This window comes from Drosophila melanogaster, chromosome X (genome assembly GCF_000001215.4).
Source record: "Drosophila melanogaster chromosome X".
NCBI classification, from domain to species: Eukaryota; Metazoa; Arthropoda; class Insecta; order Diptera; family Drosophilidae; genus Drosophila; species Drosophila melanogaster.
This window is the reverse complement of record NC_004354.4, coordinates 15827953-15849590: the sequence shown is the minus strand read 5'-3', so window position 1 is coordinate 15849590 and position 21638 is coordinate 15827953. Positions and strand designations below refer to the sequence as shown.

Sequence of the window (21638 nt, the reverse complement as noted above, 5' to 3'; positions counted from 1 at the left end):
TAACAATTTTTCTTGAAATGCTTTATGCAAGGCACGTTAAACAATGTCTGCTTAATTATTTGTGTAGGCATGAATAAGTAACAAGCTTCGTTCTTTCGAATAAAACAGTTTGGCATATCCATATTTATTAGGGTTTTTCCCAAAGGAAGAAAAATAAGTAAATTAGATTTTTAAATATTGAAAAGTTTGAGTTTGGATATCGATAACAAATGTTACTAACAGTGTGTATGTTCAATAACAGAAGTCACAGTCGTCGTCGCTATCTTGACGCGCGTAAGCTAGTATTTAAGGTATATGTGCGACAATCGACGGTATATTTCTGACTTAACTCTCAAAAACTAGTTGGCCACACTGACCGGATTCAGAAAGGGAATATCTTATATATTTTTTGTGTAGCGTGAATATATTTCGAATAAACCGATCACAATGACTGCCTGGAGAGCTGCCGGAATTACGTAAGCATTGTATAAGTGCCTGCCACACCAGCTGTGTTGTGGCAGCATTCTCATGCAAATAAAAACGCCTTTGCTGCCCGATTACATAACATAATTAATCCAAATATTACCGATTGCAGCTACATCCAATACTCCAACATCGCCGCTCGCATTTTGCGCGAGTCCTTGAAGACGGGACTGCGTGCGGATGCCGCCAAGCGCGACGCGAGCCATGTGAAGTTCACTCCCTGGGCAAATGGCAAGCCAGCTCGTACGTATCATAATACTTTAGACGGCCAAATAGCAGCCATTATATAAATTAACTCCGGATAATTCGAAATCCAAGGGGAAACCGTTATCAATGTGTTATTAGGAATGTTTCGAAGTCATCCACAAGTGGTTTCCACACGGTATTCTACCCAAAAGTTTCGGAAAAAAGCCCCGTTTCGAAATGGCAATGTGAAAAATACCGAAAAATGAACGGTTCACTCGTGTTCCCACTTTACTCCGAAAATGTTGCCAATTTACAGGCGTAATATCGCGTGTAAAAACTGTTCCCATCTATAGATATTCGTATATTATTGCATATATCATATATATTTGCAATCTGTTTAAATCCTGATCATCAACATTGAAGCGTTCATACTCATCCAAACCATTTCTAAAACTTTAATTTCAAAATTTTCGTAACTTATTGGAATATCGAAACAAAATTAGGCAAAATTGCTTACCATTCCTTCAAGACAAACGCTCCATAAAGTAATAGAATTTATGTTTCATATTGCGTCATATTTGAATATATTTTTCAGATGAAAGGGCTTAGGTGTTCCATCGTCAAATTAATAATTTAAAAACTGGCGTAAGTGCCTGCCGCGGCAGACAAAACCCAAATTATCCCAGCGTTCGCATTAAACTCAACGACAGTTTATGTATCTAACTTTGTTCCCAAAGTTTCTAACTACGCTTACAAGCTGATCTGCATGCAAATGCGATGTGTTTACATATAATATAATGTTTATATTAATATACATATATATATCCCAAAATTGCCCGCCCCAAAAGTTTACAAGCGACCAACTATTAACTATTTCTTTGTGATGAAAAACTATTATCCAAAGCAAATGCTGATTATTGCCATTTTTCTGTCCGCAGAGCGTCAAACCCAATCGGAATCCTAGATGCTTTTCAGTGGCCACTCGAGAATGATTCGCAACAACTAAGATCCGCCGAAGCTGCAATGTTGTAAAATCATGAAAAATAAATAAAATTAAATAAATGTAATTTATTTAAACACGATGATTTTAATTGTTCTTAAATGTGGCATTTATTTGGGCGTTCCGTTTAGAGATCGCGACCGATGAAACGGACTTCTAGCAAAGATTTAAATATAGACTCAATAGAATATTGTAATTTTGAAAAGAACTATTGGTCAGGTTCACCAGAAGCCTTTTAATTGGGATCAGTGATAGGTTTCTTGCTATAATTTTGTCAACGCATATTTGTATAGAATGATTTTATACACATAATGCTGAACCAATTGAATTGTTACTTATATTTTGCGCTTTAAATATACACATATAGACATTATTTATGTTAATTATTATCCAGTTAGTTTATATTTTAATTTAAATATATATATATATATATTTTTAAGGTAGAGTATTTTGGATTATCCTTCAAAAATTATCGATTTGCTACCACTAAGACCGATTAAATTGCTACCGAAGTGCTATTTCAATTGCAGCATGTTGATTTGTGTGTTGATGATGTCGTGTACTTGCGTTTCCTATGTCATCGGGTGCGATCCTTCAATGGTTGGCGAGATTGCATTTCCCATCTTAGATCATAAGTCCTTTAGAATGGCACTCTTTGCGTTTTTCAACTTATCGAGGCGTTTCAACAAATGGTTGTTGGACGTTTCAGCTTCCTCCAACTTCTCCAAGAGTTCCCGGTGCTGCGAAATGGATTAGCTAGATCATAAACTGCTCATTTCGCTTGGCATTCCCACCACTCACCTCGCGTTGCAGCTTGCGGCGCTCCAGCTTCAGCTCAGCCTCCGCCTTTTCGGCAGCTTCTGCGGTGCTTTTGTATCGGATTACTTGAGTTTCGGAGCGCGCTAGGCTCGACTGTAGGTTGGCGATTTCCTGTTCCGCCTTTTGCAGCTTATATTTATGGTCTGAAATGATTTTGTTTGTTTCCCCTGTCGGATAGTATAAGAAAAAGGAAGGGCTCGTAATATAGTACAAATATGTTGCAGTCCTATAGTGCCAAACTGCAATAGTTATATACAATTTATTGTTTTAAAAAACTGAAGATATATGGAGATACACAAAAGTGCGAGAGAATGTGGCCGATCAATGCGATCGGAAATATAAATGATATATATATATATATATATTGCTTGAAGCCATGTTATCAAATAATAAAAACTACAAATAATACGATTTGAATATCGTTCAAATTTGAGCAAGACTCGGTTAGTTATTGTGTGCTGCCAAAAAGGGCTGCTAGTTATAAAAAAGATAATCACTGCGGTGCACTTTACATGCTGAAAGTTTAGTTGGCATTAAGTAAGTATGGTACACGTACGTTGGGCCTCGTAATCATTCTCATCGCCGAAGGAACCTTGCGAAAGACTGCGGCGTCCGGAAATTCCATCACTTTTATACTCGTCAAGTTGTTCGTGAAGCTTCTGCACCTCCGCCAGCAGCCGCTGCTTCTCGTCACTGAACTTTTTAAGTCTAACGTCTGCAAAGAACTCGAACTGTTGTTAAATGATCTCATCCAGGTGCAAATGGGGGATAATCACCTAAAGAACCCTGCACGGAGGCCAGCACCTTGGCATTCTCGACACTCACTAGAGCTCGCTTGGCATCGCTGCCATCGGCATTTTCAACTGCTACAATTAGAAGGCCCTGTTCGGCGATCAACGAGTCGCGCTCGTTTAACTGCCCTTGTACTAGCTTAAGCTCGAGATTGGCGCGATCCAGGTTGCGTTTGAGGGCATTGCAGTCACGCATCTTCTCCTTGAACTCGCGCTGTAGTTGTGCATACGACTCTTCCATTATTTCGCATTTGTCCTTCAGTAGCTTGACTTCGTAGGCCTGCGAGGCGCGATCGTTGTCCAACTGGGCGTTCGTTATCATGGCTTTGCGAAACCGCTCCTCAACATCCTGAAAGCAGAACCACTTAAATCACATCGAAGTGATGGCTGCGATGTCAGCACCCACCTTAAGCTCGTGCTTGAAGTCGCGAAAACTTCTGCCCTCCTCCTCCACGGAGTCCTCACTGCTGCGGCGGGATGCTGATGCACGGGTCACGTTTAACAGTCCGCCGTAGGCGAGGCGCACGGGATGCGCCGACAGAGTTTCGCTGCCCACTGCCGTGGAGTTTTGCATGTCGAAGACCCGGTCGGCGGTGATCTCCTGCTCTTTCTGCTGCCGCTCCAGCTCCCTCATGCGAATCTCGCGGGCTTCGGCGCGCGCCTGTCGACGCGCAGCAAGTCGCGCTTCCGCCTGAAAAGAAGGGAATCAGTTTCATTTAAATCAACTAATTGATAGAGTTTCAATTATGCGACCCTTTGCGGCTGTAATTCTCTTGTGTTAACCGAGCACGTACAAATCGCAGTTGATAGTAACAATTTTAATATTTACATTGAATGCTATGTTTTGGGATGTAAAATACACACCTCTTTCGTAATTTGATCCAGCGCATTGTCTTCGGCATTGATTCGCATGTTGTTCCGTCGCCGACCTGTGGTGCTGATACTTTCCATTGAATCTGTGCTCAATTTAACTATATTTTATATATTAATCGCAAGCGATCGCACGCTAAAAAGAAGCAACTTGTTAGTTTCAAGTCTATAAGAATGCACTAAGAATTCAGTTTCGATTTGAACCCATTGAAAGTGATAACAAGGATCATATTGCGATAATTCCAAAGAAAAGTCCATTGAATTCAGCCACTAACTTATAAATAAATATAATAATTGCAGAGACAGCATTTCTGGTGCTGCTCTTTCGGTGTCCAGCTCGTTGAAACCTCCTATATTGGTAAACATTTTGGAATGTCCTAATTGATGATCGTGTGTGGTATGATAATGGATACCTTATCATCGGAACGCACTTTGTTATCTAGCAGAGCTGACTCACTTATATAAAAACCGGTGAATATATAGTCCCATTGTCACCAAGCAAGCGAACATGCAGATAAAATGCGTATCAGATGATGAAAATAAAGTAAACTTTTTTTTTGCATTGCGCTGCATAATGGTTTTTTCTTTTTTAACTTTTACAAATTCCCCATCGACACTTGGCAATTTGGTGGCACAGATGCAAGAAAACTAGTTTATCTCCTGTTTATAAATAGGATGTATCCGTCCGTCGTTCCCGGTGAATATGTTTTTATCCACTATTTATATTTGTAAAACAAAAAAAAACCGTCTGCATTGCAGTTTTAATTTTAATGGGAGCGGCGTTACACACATCTGTTTTCCCAAGTTTTCACGCACGTATCTTTCGGGGACTGTGTGTAGCACACATCAAAGAGTTTAGGTTGCGGCCCCACTAGACTATAGGTATTTACACAAAGGTGACAAAATCTATAAATTAATTAAACACACATACACATAAAAAGTTTTAAGAGACACCTTAAGCGAAAGAACAATCACAATTAATCATAATAGAGGTGGTCGATAAGTCGATCTATCGATAAAAATCATAAGTGCTATGTGAACCCGATGCGATTTTTCCACCGCACACAGCTGACATTTATCTAAGCAATGCTCTCAAATGTGCCATAAAAAGCCTGCCATACATACCGACATCTACAATTTTAGAGGTGATTTTAAAATGCACACACAATACAATTTGTCTGTTGCATAGTTTAACTGTCAAATGAGAAAATCTTTTAAATGCCAGTGGGAAAAACGACATCCTAGAAGTGACTGTGAGGCGTGACATCACCAGCTGTTATCGTTATCGATAGGCGACGTGTGCACACTACTTGCCATCCATGTGGCATCGTTGTGTTGTTGTTATTAATCAGCGGAGCAACAGAAGTCACAATTTGGAAACATGTCCGAGCTAAATATGGAGCTGAAAAAACTCAGGGAGCTGGTAAGCGAATAGCTGTTACTTTACGCCAACATTTTGACATGACATGCCGGCTTTAAAGGAACTGAAGACCCAAGGCCTTGCCGCCAGAATACAAACTGCCAAAAGCGGTGAACAGTTGGACGTCGATCTTGTTCAGCTTCAAATTGAAAATAAGAAGCTGAAGAACCGCCTGTTTATCCTAAAGAAGGTGAGTTTATGACCCCCAATGTGTTTAAGCTTAAGAATTTCATGTCTTTTATTTCCCTGTTAGTCCATTGCTGAGGAATCAACTGCCGCCGGCGGCGACGTTTCGAAGCCCAAGGAATCCTCTTCGATCACCGAACACCTGGAAAGCGTCTTTCGCCAGGCGATTGCATCAGCTTTCCCGGAATTCAGAGATACGCCTGTTATAATTGCACCAGTTAATAGTACGTCTGCGAAATTCGGCGACTATCAGTGCAACAATGCCATGGGATTGTCCAAGAAGCTGAAAGAGAAGGGCATTAATAAAGCACCACGTGATATTGCAACCGAGTTGAAAGGACACTGCCCAGCATCACCAATCATTGAAAAGCTGGAAATTGCCGGAGCTGGCTTCGTAAACGTGTTCCTTAGCAAGTGAGTGGCATAAGTACACAAAGTCCATTATAAACATTAAAAATGTTAATTTTTGCAGAGATTATGCATCTTTAGCCTTAAGCAATCTATTGCGTAACGGTGTCAAGCCGCCAGAAGTGATCAAAAAGCGAGTCCTGGTCGACTTTTCATCGCCCAACATTGCCAAACAGATGCATGTCGGTCACTTGCGGTCCACGATCATTGGCGAGTCGTTATGCCGCTTGCTGGAGTTCCTGCAGCACGATGTGATCCGCATCAACCACCTGGGTGACTGGGGAACACAGTTTGGCATGCTGATTGCCCATTTGGAAGATCGTTTCCCCAACTACCTAAATGAAAGCCCTCCGATCAGTGATCTGCAATTGTTCTACAAGGAATCCAAGAAGCGGTAAGACTTGTAACATTACGAAGTAATTACGATGTGCTCGAGGTAAATAATACTTCCTTGCAGATTCGATGAAGATGAGGAGTTCAAAAAACGTGCCTACAGTCGAGTGGTTTCATTGCAGAAAGGTGTGCCGAACTCCATTAAGGCGTGGGAGCTAATTTGCAATGTGTCGCGAAAGGAGTTCCAAACGATCTACGAACGATTAGATATTAGCGTCAAGGAACGGGGGGAATCGTTCTACCAATCACGTATGCTGTCCGTTGTGGAATACTTGCGAGGCAAGGGTCTGCTGGAAGTGGATGAAGGACGCGAGATCATGTGGCCAGACGATACGAAAACTGGCATACCTCTGACAATCGTGAAATCGGATGGCGGCTTTACCTATGATACCTCTGACATGGCAGCCATTCGCCATCGCTTGGAGGAGGAGCTTTGCGATTGGATCATCTATGTGGTCGACTCCGGCCAAAGCACGCATTTTAATACCATATTCAAAGCTGCCGAACGATCTGCTATCCTAAATCCACTCAGCCATCGTGTTGACCACGTACAGTTTGGCGTCGTTCTGGGCGAGGATGGCAAGAAGTTTAAGACTCGATCGGGTGATACGGTTAAGCTGTCCGATTTGCTGGATGAGGGAATGAAGCGATCCCTGCAGCAATTGGAGAGTCGTGGCCGCGATAAGGTCCTCACGCCACAGGAACTGAAGGACGCCCAAGAGTCGCTGGCATATGGATGCATTAAGTATTCGGATTTATGTCACAACCGGATCAGCGACTATATATTTTCGTTCGATAAGATGCTTGAGGATCGCGGCAACACTGCGGTGTACTTACTTTACACCTACACACGTATTTGCTCCATTGCACGAAACTCTGGCGAAGATTTCACCAATTTACCCGAAATACTGAAGAAGACCAACATTGTGTTGGACCACGAAAAGGAATGGAAGCTGGCTAAGACTCTACTGAAACTCCACGACATACTCATCAAGTGCTCAAAGGAACTTTTCCTGCACTTCCTGTGCGAGTTTTGCTTCGAGGTGTGCACAGTGTTCACCGAATTCTATGACTCTTGTTATTGCATCGAAAAGAACAAACAAGGCGATATTATTGGGGTCAATCATAGCCGAATTCTATTGTGCGAGGCAACTGCGGCTGTGTTGCGCCAATGCTTTTATATACTAGGCCTTAAACCAGTTTCGAAAATGTAAAAAGTTCTACTACTGACATCATGTGTACGCGAATAAAATGAAACATTTTATAAAAGTAAAATTATATACCTTGAAAAGAATTGGTAGTTTTATTTTCATATTGGTTTTATCTTTAAAATTACACCATATTTCATTATACCAAAAGCTTAACAGTGCCAAACTATTTTAAAGTTATCCATCTAACTATTTATAATTAAAATAATTGATCAATAAACATATTGAGAGTTCCCCGACTATCAGATACCCATTACTCAGCTAGTGTGAATGCGAACGCGAAATGTTATCATTTTCTGGGATATCGATAGATATTGGGGAATAAGATGAGAAAAAATTTAAAAATTGTTCAAAAGCGTGGGCGCCAAACCTGCCGTGGCAGTTTTTTTTTTTTTTTTTTTTTTTTTTTGCAAATTGATAGAAATTTACAAGACTAATAAAACTGTGAAAAAATATCAACACATTGAGGGCGTTAGAGCGGGCGTGGCAACATGTGTCAAGAAACTGCGTCTATGTCTCTAGAATCTCTATGCTTAATCTCAACCTTCTAGCTTTTATAGTTCCTGAGATTTCGACGTTCATACGGACAGATGGACTTTCAGTTAAAGTGATACAATATAACCTCATCATAATTTGTTTTCACCTTTGTTTTAAATAAACATACATGAAATAAATTTGTATATATATGGCCTCCGGAGCACTTTATTATAACTTGAAATATCTAATATGGGTTATATGAGTTACTTATATGGGTTACTGGCTGTGCTTTGGCTAAATAAATCACTGTTTAATATAACTTCTTGATGTCTTCTTCGTTGACATCGTCCTCATAGCAGACCTCGTCGCTGGAAAATTCGCTGCTGTCTATGGAACTGCAGCTGCTGCTGTCCTCATCGCTATTTCTTTCACTCTTGGTATGTGTGCAGTCCTTGATTTCACGTACACTATAATAGTAGTAACTGTCAATGTCAATGCCAGGAAGAGCAATGTTGCATAAGTAGTGGCTTTCCAAGGCTTTGCTTGCGGATATGCGAGACAAAGGATTGGTCTGCAGCATGGGCATCAGGAAATTAACGAATTCCGTGGATTGGCGAGTCCTCCATCCGTACCATCTGATTAAGATATTGGCCAGTTTAAGGGGCTTCAGGGTTTCTATGTTGCATAGTTTGCCGGCGCTATTGATGAAATTCCTCGAGTGTTTGCCTTTGCGGATGAGATACCACGGTATGCGACCACAGGTTTCGACGATTTTCGCTATATGGACCTCATCCAGATTGTATTTGCCCCTTTTCGAATGGGTATCGAATAGATAGGTCCCGGTGGCCAGCTCCCACAACAGACAGGCCACGCTCCAGATATCGGCGGTCTCGCAATATCCCGCACCGAGTATCACCTCCAAGGCCCGGTACTCCTTGGTCTGGATGTCGTCGGTGAAGTGATGATGGAAATAACACGCATTGCCCAAGTCGGCTATCTTCACCCGTACATCGCATTCGTTGTTGGCCGGATCGATGGGGTAAATATCGTTCAAATTGATTTTTCTGTTCGATCGCCAACCGGTTCCAGTCTTTGGAAGGTGAAAAAGAAATGGTTAATTCAATTTGGGAATTTTTGATGAGTACGCACAAAACATCTAATGCTATTCTAATAAGAAATGCGACAAGCTTTAGAATTAACATTCTGATTAGCAGAGAATTGAAATCGTTCATAAAGACGACTAGAAGTAGACTACAAAATATTCAAATGCAAGAGGAATTCAATAATCCTATAACTTTTAAACTAAGCTTTTCAAATTTGAATGGAAATGTGGAATAAATACCGTATATGCAGCATTCGATGCCAATCTCAATCGGGACCTGGCATTCTTTTTGGTCTGGCCACGTCCACTGGCCTGCGTGAAGCGCCTCCGCTTGTCCTGAGTGCTAAGCTCCTTCTCATCCAAATTCTTGATAATATCGAGCACATATCGCAAGAAGAGCTCTGGACTCTTTAAACACAGGTTTATCCTGTCGCATTTGTATTCCATGCCCTCCATTTCGGGCAACTTGGAATTCTGCACCGTACGGCAATCGGCATCGCTCATCATCATAAACCCGTCGAAGCCGAAGGGAATGAATGGTAAGTTATCGGAGACGGCCATGGCGGCGGTAATCGGTTCGATGAGGCCACGTTCGGCCAGATAGAGCAGATCCTCGATGCCCTGCCTGCGGAGCATGCGGCGATGATTCTTGAAAAACGATATCACCTTCTTGGACTTTGCCTGCATCCGTCTCTTGGCCGTTTTGGTCATCTTGGAGCTATAACGTTTATACGTGTTCAGATGTGTGCTATTATACGAGTATATCTAACATACCTAGGACTTAGTTTCCCCTCGTTGGCCTTCAAATATACTTCAATTGCCGTCTTGATCTCGGTCCGAACGGACACCTCGTTGGACGCGAGGAGCACATTCTCCGGCTTTAGATCGGTGTGTATGATCCCGCACTCTTCGTGCAGAAACTTTAGGCCCGTGAGCACCTGCTGGGCAATTTGCTTGATATTGGAAATGGGCATACCTTTGTAAAAGCATCTTTCGATGACTTTTAGCAAATTGTCACCGAGAACCTCTAGGACCAGGCAAATGTGCCTTCCGTGCGGTCCGGTAATTTCAAAGAAATCGTAGAAACCGACCACGTGGCTTCTGTACTTATGCTGATCGTGTAGGCTCATTTGGGAAAAGAGCATAATCTCATCGATACCAGTTTCCTTGTAGACCTGCGCCGACTTGGACACCTTGACGGCACAGTAGCGATCCATCTGGGTATCATAGCATAGCCACACGGTGGAGAAGTGACCCCAGCCCAGCTTTTTGAAGACATGATAGCGGTTTACGAATACATCGCCAATGGCCACCGGATGATAGCCACCGATAACATACTCGTTGGCGCTCTCCTGTCGATCAAATCCACTACCCTCAGCATTGTCATTGTTATTCTGATTGTCATTGCTCTGCTGTTTCATTTCGAACGGCATGCTGGATTCGCTGCCGTAGCTAAGTTCGCTATACTTATTAATTTTGGCCGGCTTTCTGCCGGCAATTCCATCATCGGAGAGCGATGATGGCATTCGTCTTTTCTGTTTGCACCTTTTTTTACATATCTTTGGTCGCTTTGCTCTTTGTTCGATCTGCTCCTGGTGGTTGTAGGATGGGGATGGCTTTTGTTTTCGCGACAATTGCTTTTGATCCTTGGAACAGGATGGCTGTTTGACCGTATTCGATGTATCAGTCATTCCATCTTCCGACATTTTGCGTCCCATATCCGCATCCACATCCATCGGCACATTCGACTGTTGCGTTGATGCGTTTCCCATTTGAGTCACGCCACACGATTCCATCTGTTTGCGAATCTTTTCCTGGAAGGCCCTCTTTGAAGCCCTGATAATGGCTGCCTTGCGTCTGATTACTCTCGTTCGTTTCATTTTAAACATGATTACTTCACTTGGATTGCTAGCTGCCGACGAATGGTTTAGATGTTCTTATTAGTTTTTCTTGTTTTGGCGAAATTTTCAATTCGAAATACGAGTACGAGTACGTGTACGTGTGTGTAGTATTATTTATTTTTTATCAACCAAATGTATGAAATGTCGAAACTAAACAACGAATTGGAAAATACAACTGCCTTCGATGAACTAAAATGAATGGATGGGGCTAAACGAAAAAAAATGTTGTCCGATAATCTACGCAAAGCTTACTTTTCCCCAAGGAAGTTGGAAATTTTTTTTTTTTTTTTTTTTTTTTTTTTTATTTGGAACCGAAAATTTTGATTGTGATTGAGGTTGTGTGAGCACGCGATTGGTGTCTACAAAATGGTTTAAATTTGAAACTTACCTTCTGTTCCTGGATACAAATACTTGGGTTTGGAAATTTTACCAAATATGTATAAACGTAGAAAAAGGCTAATTTTCCTGCCCTTTTACTTTTGTAAAATATTTTCAACGGTCTTATTTTGGTAAGTTTTTCGGAGCTGTTTTCATGGTGCTGGCCAAATGTTAACTGGTCGTTTTACTGATACGAAAGTCACAAAACACAAAATGTTATTTTCAATGCCCACTTGATCAGAAAATTTAGAAACTCACAGATAGCAAAGTTTCTTAGCATTTTAATAAATATAATTTAAATTTATATTATAGCTCTACATACACACCAGATGTTCAATCAGATTGACATTTCTAAAGAATTTCTTTCTTAAATACTTTATAATACTTTGTGATGATTTTCATTTATGCGCATTGAATCGTTGTGGGAATCTGATCGGCTGGGATCATTTATCACGCCATGCAGCGGATGTAGCAGGATATGCCGCACGATATGATGCTGCATAAAGTGTCCTCTGATCGGTGATCGTTACACAAACCGCATCCTGCGCAGTTACTTTTTATGGGACAAAACCCCATTGTGTGGATGCTACCAAATGTCCTGGAAATCGTAACGAATCCACGCATTCCGACCAAGGTATCCCCGCAGCTGTCCGGCGGAATCGTGTGATCCTGTCGCCCTGCCATCGCCGGCACCACAAAGTTCGCGCCCATGTCGCGGCCGCTGTAATCCTTCGATTACATCGTTACCTCACGGCGATAATCTTGGCGGGGCTGTATTATGGCGTTAGAGTGGGCGTGGCAACATGGATCTCAACTTGGGACTCTCAACCTTCTAGCTTTTATAGTTCTCGACGTTCATACGGACAGACGGACATGACCAGATCGACTCGGCTATTTCTCCTGATCAAGAATATATATATATATATAGATTATATGGTCGGAAACGCTTCCTTCTGCCAGTTTCAACGAATCTTACCCTTACGAGTAACGGGTATAAAAAATTGGAACTTGCATTATTATTGGCTCCCACAGAGAAGGGTATATTATTTGAATGACAACAACGTTTCAATGTAAATATATATTAAAATAATCTAGGTAAACATGAAAACGAAGAAAAATAAAAACAGAATTTAGTGGTATCTTTATGTTATCAAAATGAATATGATTGACAAAGCTCAGAGTCCGCAGCATTCTGCCATTTATCCTGGGCTTCCTAGATCCCAAAACCGAGTCGTAAGAACGTCTGTATATACTGTAGAAGAAACTTATATTAATAAAAGAATTTCCCTGGGAAACGAGGAGTTTATCAGTTTACCTTATTCTGTTAGCGACGGATCCTCTCCCAATGGCCCTGGGTTGAGGAATCCTGGGCGGGTGGGACGCCTAGCAGGAATGCGGCAGACTGCGAACGGCCAAAGCATCGAGCACTGGTCAAATTCGGACAATCCAGCTGGGTTTTTTACCACTGCAATAATGAAAAACTTTCAGAAGTCCTCAAGGGATTGCTCATGGTAGAGAGTGACATCGCTTTTGCTTTTAATAAAAGAATTTCCAAATTTTTGTGCCTGCAGGACAAAAATGATTATGTGTACCTTTTCGACAACTTGCTGAGGTGCTGGACCCTTCGCCCGTTCGAAGACTACCGCAAATCTGCGAGCGGGACGCCCGCAATATTCGTCTAGCTCCTTGCCCCATCCTTTGTCATGCCCTTGATCAGTCAAGTCAAGACGGTATAGATTCTATCGCCAAAAGGTGCTTCAAAATCGGATACTGCTGCTTACCTCATAGATTAAGATTTTATTGTTGGGACTCGGTTTTCCAAATGATAAAAACAATAAAAAAAATGTTTGGAGCAAATCCTAAAGTTGTTGTTTCTGTAGCACATTGAGTGTAAATGTCAAAAATAGTATTGAAAAAGAACAAAGTTAAAATCATCGCCTACTTAAAAATAGTATTGCATAGGAACAATGTTAAAATTATCGCCTACTTATTATCCAGCACTTAAGCAAGATAATTAATGTATATATATTTTTAAAAATTAACGAAAGAGAATGCTTTAGTCCCGTTCTCCGACTATCAGATACCCGTTACGCAGATAGTGTGAGTGCAAACGTGAAATTTAATAATTTTTTCTGGGGTGTGTTCTGTTACTCTACGAGTAACGGGTATAATAACTTCACATTCCAAATTAAATTGCTATAAAAAATAGATTTCCAATTAGAGAATATATCCAATTGGATCACTCGATAACACCTGTTAACCTTACGTATGTATTATGATCTAAAAACTTGTTATCGGCAAAATATAAATGAAGCTGATAAAATAAAATAAATTTGTTGTTCCTTACAAAGTTATACTACATTTACCTAAATAATAATTACATTCGAATATTATGAATAAATACGTGTAACAGTAGGATCGTGCGATACAAATATCGATTCGAATGTTGAATGTGGTATCGATGTTTTTTCACTCCACGCAATTGCATATTTGCCGTATATATCGGCATTAATTGTATAACTTTCACACCTCTACCTTGTCTTGCAGTCAGTATTTAGTCAAACAAAAGAAAAATAAACTACATTTGTTAGAGCTTGATAAGAGCTCAGTTTGTCTTCAGTGTGTGTGCCCGTCATCTAGCAACAAACCGACGTGATTATTTCGAGTATGATAGTACTTAGCGTACATTTTTGTTAAATTGCAGTAAGCATACGGGCTCCAAATATCTTTCGATTCATTGGGAAAAAATGTAAAGTGCTAAAGTGCGTGTGTGTGTTCGCTTGCAAATGCAATATATACATACAAATTTTGTTTATTTGATGTAAAAGCATCCGATTAATTTACCGTTTATCTAATTATGTTCTTGTTTATGTGGCATATTGCGGCACTGCAAGTGTGCGCGCTCATCTGTGAGTGTGTGTGCGCGAGTGCTGCTGTGTGCGTGTGAATTGGGAATTACCGCTACTCAATTTGATGTATATACACCGAATTTCGTCAATTTCATGGCATTGTCCCATTGTTATCAGGCGCAAAACAGTGATATTTAAATGCGATTTTCGATTTTCATGCACACACAGGGGGAGGGAAAACAAGAGCAAAATTGCTGTACATGTATTAGTCAGTGACTAATTGTTCAAAGCGCAACTCAACATGGCTGACTTTTTCTGTGGTGAGCAGCGATTTTTGATGATAATGCTGCCTCTTTTCTTTTCAAATTCTCTCTCTTGATTCGCTCTCACTCTCTCTCTCTCTCCCTCGCTCACCTCAAATAAAATAAAGTGCTGGTAATTTTCCCGTCGTAACGGCAAGTGCAAAAACGCAAGAAAACGAATAAAAATACCGATACAAAGGATTAATCGTAGGAAATAATTTCGTCTATATATTTTCTTGCACAAAAGCGATTGGGGATACAATAAGAGACTCGGTGTTTTATTTTAAGGGCGTTTACATCCATATGTACATACATATAGGCCTTTATCTTTCATTTTTTCATCCGGTGACGCTGTCACTTTCTATCAACAATAAAATAACGCCCACAATTTGATTTTTCCTCATTCTTGCCGCATCAGTGCTGTCCATAACTACATGTTTTTCCAAAATCTTTTGTCTTTCGTGCAGCTAAACGTTCCAATGGAAACCGAATCTTAAACCAGAAACCGACTAAACTCGAACGCAATTAAACAACAATAAATCCTCGAAACAAATCAAATACAAACTGTTACCAAGTGTGCAATTCAAGAAAACATCGTATTGGCATTGTTTTCGCAAAGATACATTTACGTTGTAAAGGTCTGTCAATAACTAGACCTCACTGTAGTAGTAAAGATGACGCAACCACTGCCCATCCGCTTTCAGGAGCATTTACAGGTGAGTAATATTAAATATTTTGGATCTACCATCATTACATATCCACATACGTACAACCCACCAATATGCCACGATTACCTACGATTATATCCGATTCATAAGCTCCCCACTTTTCTTATGAAAATTTCACGGTTTCCAGCTCTAATTCAACGTGTAAACAGAAAATATGGGGGCTTAGGTCGAGTTTCTACTTTGCTATACCTTCTATTCAAGTCTGTATACAGTGTATTTTCTATAGAACTAGTTATAATACAAATTTACATCTAAACTTAAGCAAAGTATTGCGAATATTTAATAGTAAATGTGGGTCAATCCAGGCCAGTTCAATAATTAATAATGAATGATTATATTGTGTAATGAGTGCGTATGCTATGATTTTCGATTTATCAATTAACACACATTTTCAATCTCCACTACGGACAGCTCACAAATGTCGGGATCAACGCCAATTCATTTTCATTCAGCACGCTCACGATGGAATCGGATAAGTTTATTTGCGTGCGGGAGAAGGTGAATGATACCGCCCAAGTGGTCATCATTGACATGAACGATGCCACCAATCCCACGCGGCGTCCCATCTCAGCGGATTCGGCTATCATGAATCCAGCTAGCAAGGTCATTGCGCTCAAAGGTAACTGAAACCGATGGTCCAGTCGATCAGAATGTCCGAAGAGGATCAGATTTTAGCTTAAAGTAACGTAGGCTTAGTAAACAGGTCCGCTTGTTATTACAACGTGTCTAGAAAACTTAAAACCTCACTTAAACTTTAACTTGAATATCAAATAGTAAGGAAAGAGATCAAAGTTTTTTTCCGGTCGACTGGGATAATGCATTTTTGAACATGTATAACTTTAGAATATTTCTTTTAGCGCAAAAGACGTTGCAGATCTTCAACATTGAGATGAAGTCGAAGATGAAGGCGCATACCATGAACGAGGATGTGGTGTTCTGGAAGTGGATCTCCCTCAATACGCTAGCTCTGGTCACAGAAACGAGTGTGTTCCATTGGTCCATGGAGGGCGATTCGATGCCGCAAAAGATGTTTGACCGGCATTCATCGCTGAACGGTTGTCAAATCATCAACTACCGCTGCAATGCCTCCCAGCAGTGGCTACTCTTGGTCGGCATTTCGGCACTGCCAAGTCGCGTTGCCGGTGCCATGCAGTTGTATTCGGTGGAGCGTAAGGTGTCCCAGGCGATCGAGGGGCATGCGGCCAGTTTTGCCACGTTTAAAATCGATGCCAACAAGGAGCCGACCACGCTGTTCTGCTTTGCAGTTCGTACGGCCACTGGGGGCAAGCTTCATATTATCGAAGTTGGTGCTCCGCCGAACGGCAATCAGCCGTTTGCCAAGAAGGCTGTCGATGTCTTCTTTCCGCCGGAAGCACAAAATGATTTCCCTGTGGCTATGCAAGTCTCTGCCAAGTACGACACCATCTACTTGATAACCAAGTATGGATACATACATCTGTATGACATGGAGACGGCCACGTGCATATACATGAATCGTATATCGGCCGATACGATCTTTGTTACCGCACCGCATGAGGCAAGTGGTGGCATCATTGGCGTCAATCGCAAGGGACAGGTCCTCTCCGTGACCGTCGACGAGGAGCAGATCATTCCCTACATCAACACCGTTCTGCAGAATCCCGATTTGGCCCTTCGCATGGCCGTGCGCAACAATTTGGCTGGTGCCGAAGATCTCTTTGTGCGAAAGTTCAACAAGCTCTTTACAGCCGGCCAGTATGCTGAAGCGGCTAAAGTTGCTGCCCTGGCACCCAAGGCCATTCTGCGTACGCCACAGACGATCCAGCGTTTCCAACAGGTGCAGACACCAGCTGGCTCCACGACTCCGCCGCTGCTGCAATACTTTGGCATTCTCCTCGACCAGGGCAAGCTGAACAAGTTCGAGTCTCTCGAGCTGTGCCGTCCCGTCTTGCTGCAGGGCAAGAAGCAGCTGTGCGAGAAGTGGCTGAAGGAGGAGAAGTTGGAATGCAGCGAGGAGTTGGGTGATCTGGTCAAGGCCTCCGATCTTACACTTGCCCTGTCCATCTATCTGCGCGCAAATGTGCCCAACAAGGTTATCCAATGCTTTGCTGAGACTGGGCAGTTCCAGAAGATTGTACTCTACGCCAAGAAGGTCAACTATACGCCCGATTACGTGTTCCTGCTGCGCTCCGTGATGCGAAGCAACCCGGAGCAAGGAGCTGGTTTCGCCTCTATGTTGGTGGCCGAGGAAGAGCCACTGGCGGACATCAATCAGATTGTGGACATCTTCATGGAGCACTCCATGGTGCAGCAGTGCACTGCATTCCTGCTGGACGCCCTCAAGCATAACCGTCCCGCCGAGGGTGCCCTCCAGACGCGCCTGCTGGAAATGAATCTGATGTCTGCTCCGCAGGTGGCCGACGCCATCCTGGGCAATGCTATGTTCACCCACTACGATCGGGCCCACATTGCCCAGCTGTGCGAGAAGGCTGGACTGCTCCAGCGCGCCCTCGAGCACTACACGGATCTGTATGACATTAAGCGGGCCGTTGTGCACACGCACATGCTGAATGCCGAATGGCTGGTCAGTTTCTTTGGCACGCTGTCGGTGGAGGACTCGCTGGAATGTCTGAAGGCAATGCTTACGGCGAATTTGCGCCAGAACTTGCAGATCTGTGTGCAGATTGCCACCAAGTATCACGAACAGCTGACCAACAAGGCACTGATTGATCTGTTCGAAGGTTTCAAGAGCTACGACGGACTGTTCTACTTCCTGAGCAGCATTGTCAACTTCTCACAGGATCCCGAAGTGCACTTCAAATACATTCAGGCGGCATGCAAGACTAATCAGATTAAGGAGGTGGAGCGAATTTGCCGTGAATCAAACTGCTACAATCCCGAACGGGTGAAGAACTTCTTGAAGGAGGCCAAGCTGACGGATCAGCTACCATTAATTATTGTTTGTGATCGTTTTGATTTCGTGCACGACTTGGTGCTTTACCTGTATCGTAACAATCTGCAGAAGTACATTGAGATCTATGTGCAGAAAGTGAATCCATCCCGCTTGCCAGTGGTAGTGGGTGGTCTTCTTGATGTTGATTGCAGTGAGGATATAATTAAAAATCTAATTCTCGTGGTCAAGGGACAATTCTCAACCGACGAACTGGTCGAGGAGGTCGAGAAGCGCAACCGTCTCAAGCTTCTCCTTCCCTGGCTGGAGTCCCGAGTTCACGAGGGCTGCGTCGAGCCAGCCACCCACAACGCGTTGGCCAAGATCTACATTGACTCGAACAACAATCCCGAGAGATATCTTAAGGAGAATCAGTACTACGATAGCCGTGTGGTCGGTCGCTACTGCGAGAAGCGGGATCCCCATTTGGCGTGTGTCGCCTACGAGCGTGGATTGTGCGATCGCGAGCTGATCGCCGTTTGTAACGAGAATTCTCTGTTCAAGAGCGAAGCACGCTACTTGGTTGGTCGCCGCGACGCCGAACTCTGGGCCGAGGTCCTTTCGGAGAGCAATCCATACAAGCGCCAGTTGATCGATCAGGTGGTACAGACCGCTTTGTCCGAGACCCAGGATCCCGATGACATCTCTGTAACGGTCAAAGCATTCATGACCGCCGATTTGCCCAATGAGCTGATCGAACTTCTCGAGAAGATTATTCTGGACTCGTCCGTCTTTAGCGACCATCGCAATCTGCAAAACTTGCTCATTCTCACAGCCATCAAGGCTGATCGCACCCGAGTCATGGACTACATTAACCGGCTGGAGAACTACGATGCACCGGACATCGCGAACATTGCGATCAGTAATCAGTTGTACGAAGAAGCCTTCGCCATCTTCAAGAAGTTCGATGTGAACACATCGGCCATTCAGGTGCTCATCGATCAAGTGAACAACCTGGAGCGGGCTAACGAGTTCGCCGAGCGGTGCAATGAGCCGGCCGTTTGGTCGCAGCTGGCCAAGGCCCAACTGCAGCAGGGTCTGGTCAAGGAGGCTATCGACTCGTACATCAAGGCTGATGATCCGAGCGCTTACGTCGATGTCGTCGATGTGGCCAGCAAGGTGGAGTCTTGGGATGACCTCGTTCGCTATCTGCAAATGGCACGCAAGAAGGCGCGCGAATCTTACATCGAGAGCGAATTGATCTATGCCTATGCGCGCACTGGACGTCTGGCCGATCTGGAGGAGTTCATTTCGGGTCCCAACCATGCCGATATCCAGAAGATTGGCAACCGTTGCTTCAGCGACGGCATGTACGATGCAGCGAAGCTACTGTACAACAATGTGAGCAACTTTGCCCGTCTGGCCATCACTTTGGTCTACCTGAAGGAGTTCCAAGGGGCCGTGGACTCGGCGCGGAAAGCCAACTCAACGCGCACATGGAAGGAGGTGTGCTTCGCCTGCGTGGACGCCGAGGAGTTTAGGCTAGCTCAGATGTGCGGCCTGCACATTGTGGTGCATGCCGATGAGCTAGAGGATCTGATTAACTACTATCAAAACCGTGGATACTTCGATGAATTGATTGCGCTACTCGAGTCGGCTTTGGGGCTGGAACGTGCGCACATGGGAATGTTCACCGAATTAGCTATACTTTATTCAAAATTCAAACCTTCCAAAATGCGCGAACACTTGGAGCTGTTCTGGTCTCGCGTTAACATTCCAAAAGTTCTGCGTGCCGCTGAATCGGCTCACTTGTGGTCGGAGCTGGTGTTCCTGTACGATAAGTACGAGGAGTACGATAACGCCGTCCTGGCCATGATGGCTCATCCCACGGAGGCGTGGCGCGAGGGGCACTTTAAGGACATTATCACCAAGGTAGCCAACATTGAGCTGTACTACAAGGCTATCGAATTCTATTTGGACTTCAAGCCGCTGCTGTTGAACGACATGCTGCTCGTGCTGGCACCCAGGATGGATCACACTCGTGCTGTTAGTTACTTCTCCAAAACCGGCTATTTGCCACTCGTCAAGCCTTATCTGCGTTCAGTCCAATCTCTCAATAACAAGGCAATCAACGAAGCCCTGAACGGACTCTTAATCGACGAGGAGGACTACCAGGGTCTGCGCAATTCGATCGATGGATTTGATAACTTTGACAACATTGCGTTGGCACAGAAACTCGAAAAGCACGAACTTACCGAATTCCGTAGGATTGCCGCCTACTTGTACAAGGGTGAGTGAGAGCCATATGCTGCATGTATGCACTTTAAGCTTATACAATATTTTTGCATTGCAATTTTAGGAAATAATCGCTGGAAACAGAGCGTTGAGCTCTGCAAAAAGGATAAACTCTACAAGGATGCTATGGAGTACGCCGCCGAATCTTGCAAGCAAGATATTGCCGAAGAGTTGTTGGGTTGGTTCCTAGAACGTGACGCTTACGATTGTTTTGCAGCTTGTCTTTATCAGGTGGGTGCTAGCAGAGTAATAACAAATTTTAATTGTTTTTATTAATATGTATGTATGAATTTCCAGTGTTACGACTTGCTGCGCCCTGATGTTATCTTGGAGTTGGCCTGGAAACACAAAATCGTTGACTTTGCCATGCCCTATTTGATTCAGGTACATCCATTTCATAGCATAGCTACTGGATGGCATATTAATTTGGTGTATGTTTTTCAGGTTCTGCGCGAATACACAACAAAGGTGGACAAACTGGAGTTGAACGAGGCTCAGCGCGAGAAGGAGGACGATTCCACTGAGCACAAAAACATTATTCAGATGGAGCCACAACTGATGATCACCGCTGGCCCAGCAATGGGCATTCCTCCACAATATGCACAGAATTATCCACCTGGTGCAGCAACGGTAACGGCGGCAGGAGGACGCAACATGGGCTATCCCTACTTGTAGGACTTGCGCCCGATAATGAGATCATCAAAACAACTTTAAAAACAAATGTATCAGCATTAAAGGAATACCAATAAAATAAGAAAAATAATCTATTAATTGCATGTGCGCCAAAAATTACCAAAACGAAACAACACAGTAAACATAACTTTGAACATCATTATATTAAAGCAATGCAATTAACAATCCAATTTTTGGTTTGTTTGTAGACAGTTAAAAATTGATTATATGTTTTGATAATTACAGCACTCTTTATTCAAATATAACAGAATATATTACTTTTTATCATAATTAACTATGTTATTGTCAGTCGGTTAAAGTA

At 43.0% G+C, this 21638-nt stretch overlaps 5 protein-coding genes and 1 long non-coding RNA gene across 17 annotated transcripts, besides 3 other annotated features; 3 read left to right on the top strand and 3 right to left on the bottom strand.

Annotated features, from left to right (window-relative positions):
* The first annotated feature begins 332 nt into the window (after positions 1-332).
* sun (stunted) lies at positions 333-1732 on the top strand. 2 transcript variants are annotated; one of them, NM_167468.3, is made up of 4 exons: positions 333-455; positions 575-705; positions 1244-1293; positions 1587-1732. In NM_167468.3, the coding sequence occupies exons 1-3, from the start codon at positions 427-429 to the stop codon at positions 1255-1257; spliced, it is 174 nt and encodes a 57-aa protein (NP_727905.1). In that variant the 5' UTR covers positions 333-426; the 3' UTR covers positions 1258-1293; positions 1587-1732. The 2 variants fall into 2 exon arrangements, with proteins under 2 accessions (NP_727905.1, NP_524682.1); NM_079943.4 differs by lacking the exon at positions 1244-1293.
* Positions 1733-5115, bottom strand: CG8578 (uncharacterized protein). 3 transcript variants are annotated; one of them, NM_001298374.1, is made up of 7 exons: positions 5060-5115; positions 4123-4264; positions 3665-3949; positions 3244-3607; positions 3024-3182; positions 2450-2634; positions 1733-2388 (listed from the first exon to the last, which is right to left on the bottom strand). In NM_001298374.1, the coding sequence occupies exons 2-7, from the start codon at positions 4207-4209 to the stop codon at positions 2278-2280; spliced, it is 1191 nt and encodes a 396-aa protein (NP_001285303.1). In that variant the 5' UTR covers positions 4210-4264; positions 5060-5115; the 3' UTR covers positions 1733-2277. The 3 variants fall into 3 exon arrangements, with proteins under 3 accessions (NP_001285303.1, NP_573082.1, NP_001285302.1); NM_132854.3 differs by having other exon boundaries at positions 1965-2388; NM_001298373.1 differs by lacking the exon at positions 5060-5115 and adding an exon at positions 4919-4954 and having other exon boundaries at positions 2086-2388.
* A 330-nt stretch (positions 5116-5445) lies between these two features.
* Positions 5446-7822, top strand: ArgRS (Arginyl-tRNA synthetase). Its single transcript, NM_132853.3, has 5 exons — positions 5446-5551; positions 5610-5738; positions 5802-6148; positions 6207-6536; positions 6600-7822. Exons 1-5 carry the CDS (start codon positions 5510-5512, stop codon positions 7747-7749), a joined length of 1998 nt encoding a protein of 665 aa, NP_573081.1. The 5' UTR covers positions 5446-5509; the 3' UTR covers positions 7750-7822.
* Positions 7823-7971: 149 nt separating this feature from the next.
* Positions 7972-8338: a mobile genetic element.
* Positions 8339-8430: 92 nt separating this feature from the next.
* Positions 8431-11761, bottom strand: CG8565 (uncharacterized protein). Its single transcript, NM_132852.2, has 4 exons — positions 11612-11761; positions 10097-11234; positions 9563-10040; positions 8431-9310 (listed from the first exon to the last, which is right to left on the bottom strand). Exons 2-4 carry the CDS (start codon positions 11209-11211, stop codon positions 8531-8533), a joined length of 2373 nt encoding a protein of 790 aa, NP_573080.1. The 5' UTR covers positions 11212-11234; positions 11612-11761; the 3' UTR covers positions 8431-8530.
* A 610-nt stretch (positions 11762-12371) lies between these two features.
* Positions 12372-12597: a mobile genetic element.
* Positions 12598-12667: 70 nt separating this feature from the next.
* lncRNA:CR32582 (long non-coding RNA:CR32582) lies at positions 12668-13990 on the bottom strand. 3 transcript variants are annotated; one of them, NR_133527.1, is made up of 4 exons: positions 13968-13990; positions 13383-13475; positions 12917-13309; positions 12668-12853 (listed from the first exon to the last, which is right to left on the bottom strand). It is a non-coding gene; the product is annotated as a long non-coding RNA:CR32582 (long non-coding RNA). The 3 variants fall into 3 exon arrangements; NR_133528.1 differs by lacking the exon at positions 13968-13990 and having other exon boundaries at positions 12917-13134; positions 13194-13309; positions 13383-13476; NR_133529.1 differs by lacking the exon at positions 13968-13990 and having other exon boundaries at positions 12917-13066; positions 13194-13309; positions 13383-13476.
* Positions 13646-13738: a mobile genetic element.
* A 110-nt stretch (positions 13991-14100) lies between the features above and the next one.
* Chc (Clathrin heavy chain) lies at positions 14101-21605 on the top strand. Of its 7 annotated transcripts, NM_001298371.1 has the most exons (8): positions 14101-14266; positions 14679-14770; positions 15220-15468; positions 15892-16099; positions 16338-20639; positions 20709-20875; positions 20942-21028; positions 21089-21605. In NM_001298371.1, the coding sequence occupies exons 3-8, from the start codon at positions 15427-15429 to the stop codon at positions 21317-21319; spliced, it is 5037 nt and encodes a 1678-aa protein (NP_001285300.1). In that variant the 5' UTR covers positions 14101-14266; positions 14679-14770; positions 15220-15426; the 3' UTR covers positions 21320-21605. The 7 variants fall into 7 exon arrangements, with proteins under 7 accessions (NP_001285300.1, NP_001096994.1, NP_001096993.1 ...); NM_001103524.2 differs by lacking the exon at positions 14679-14770 and having other exon boundaries at positions 14101-14147; NM_001103523.2 differs by lacking the exon at positions 14679-14770 and having other exon boundaries at positions 14101-14253.
* The last annotated feature ends 33 nt before the right edge of the window (positions 21606-21638 follow it).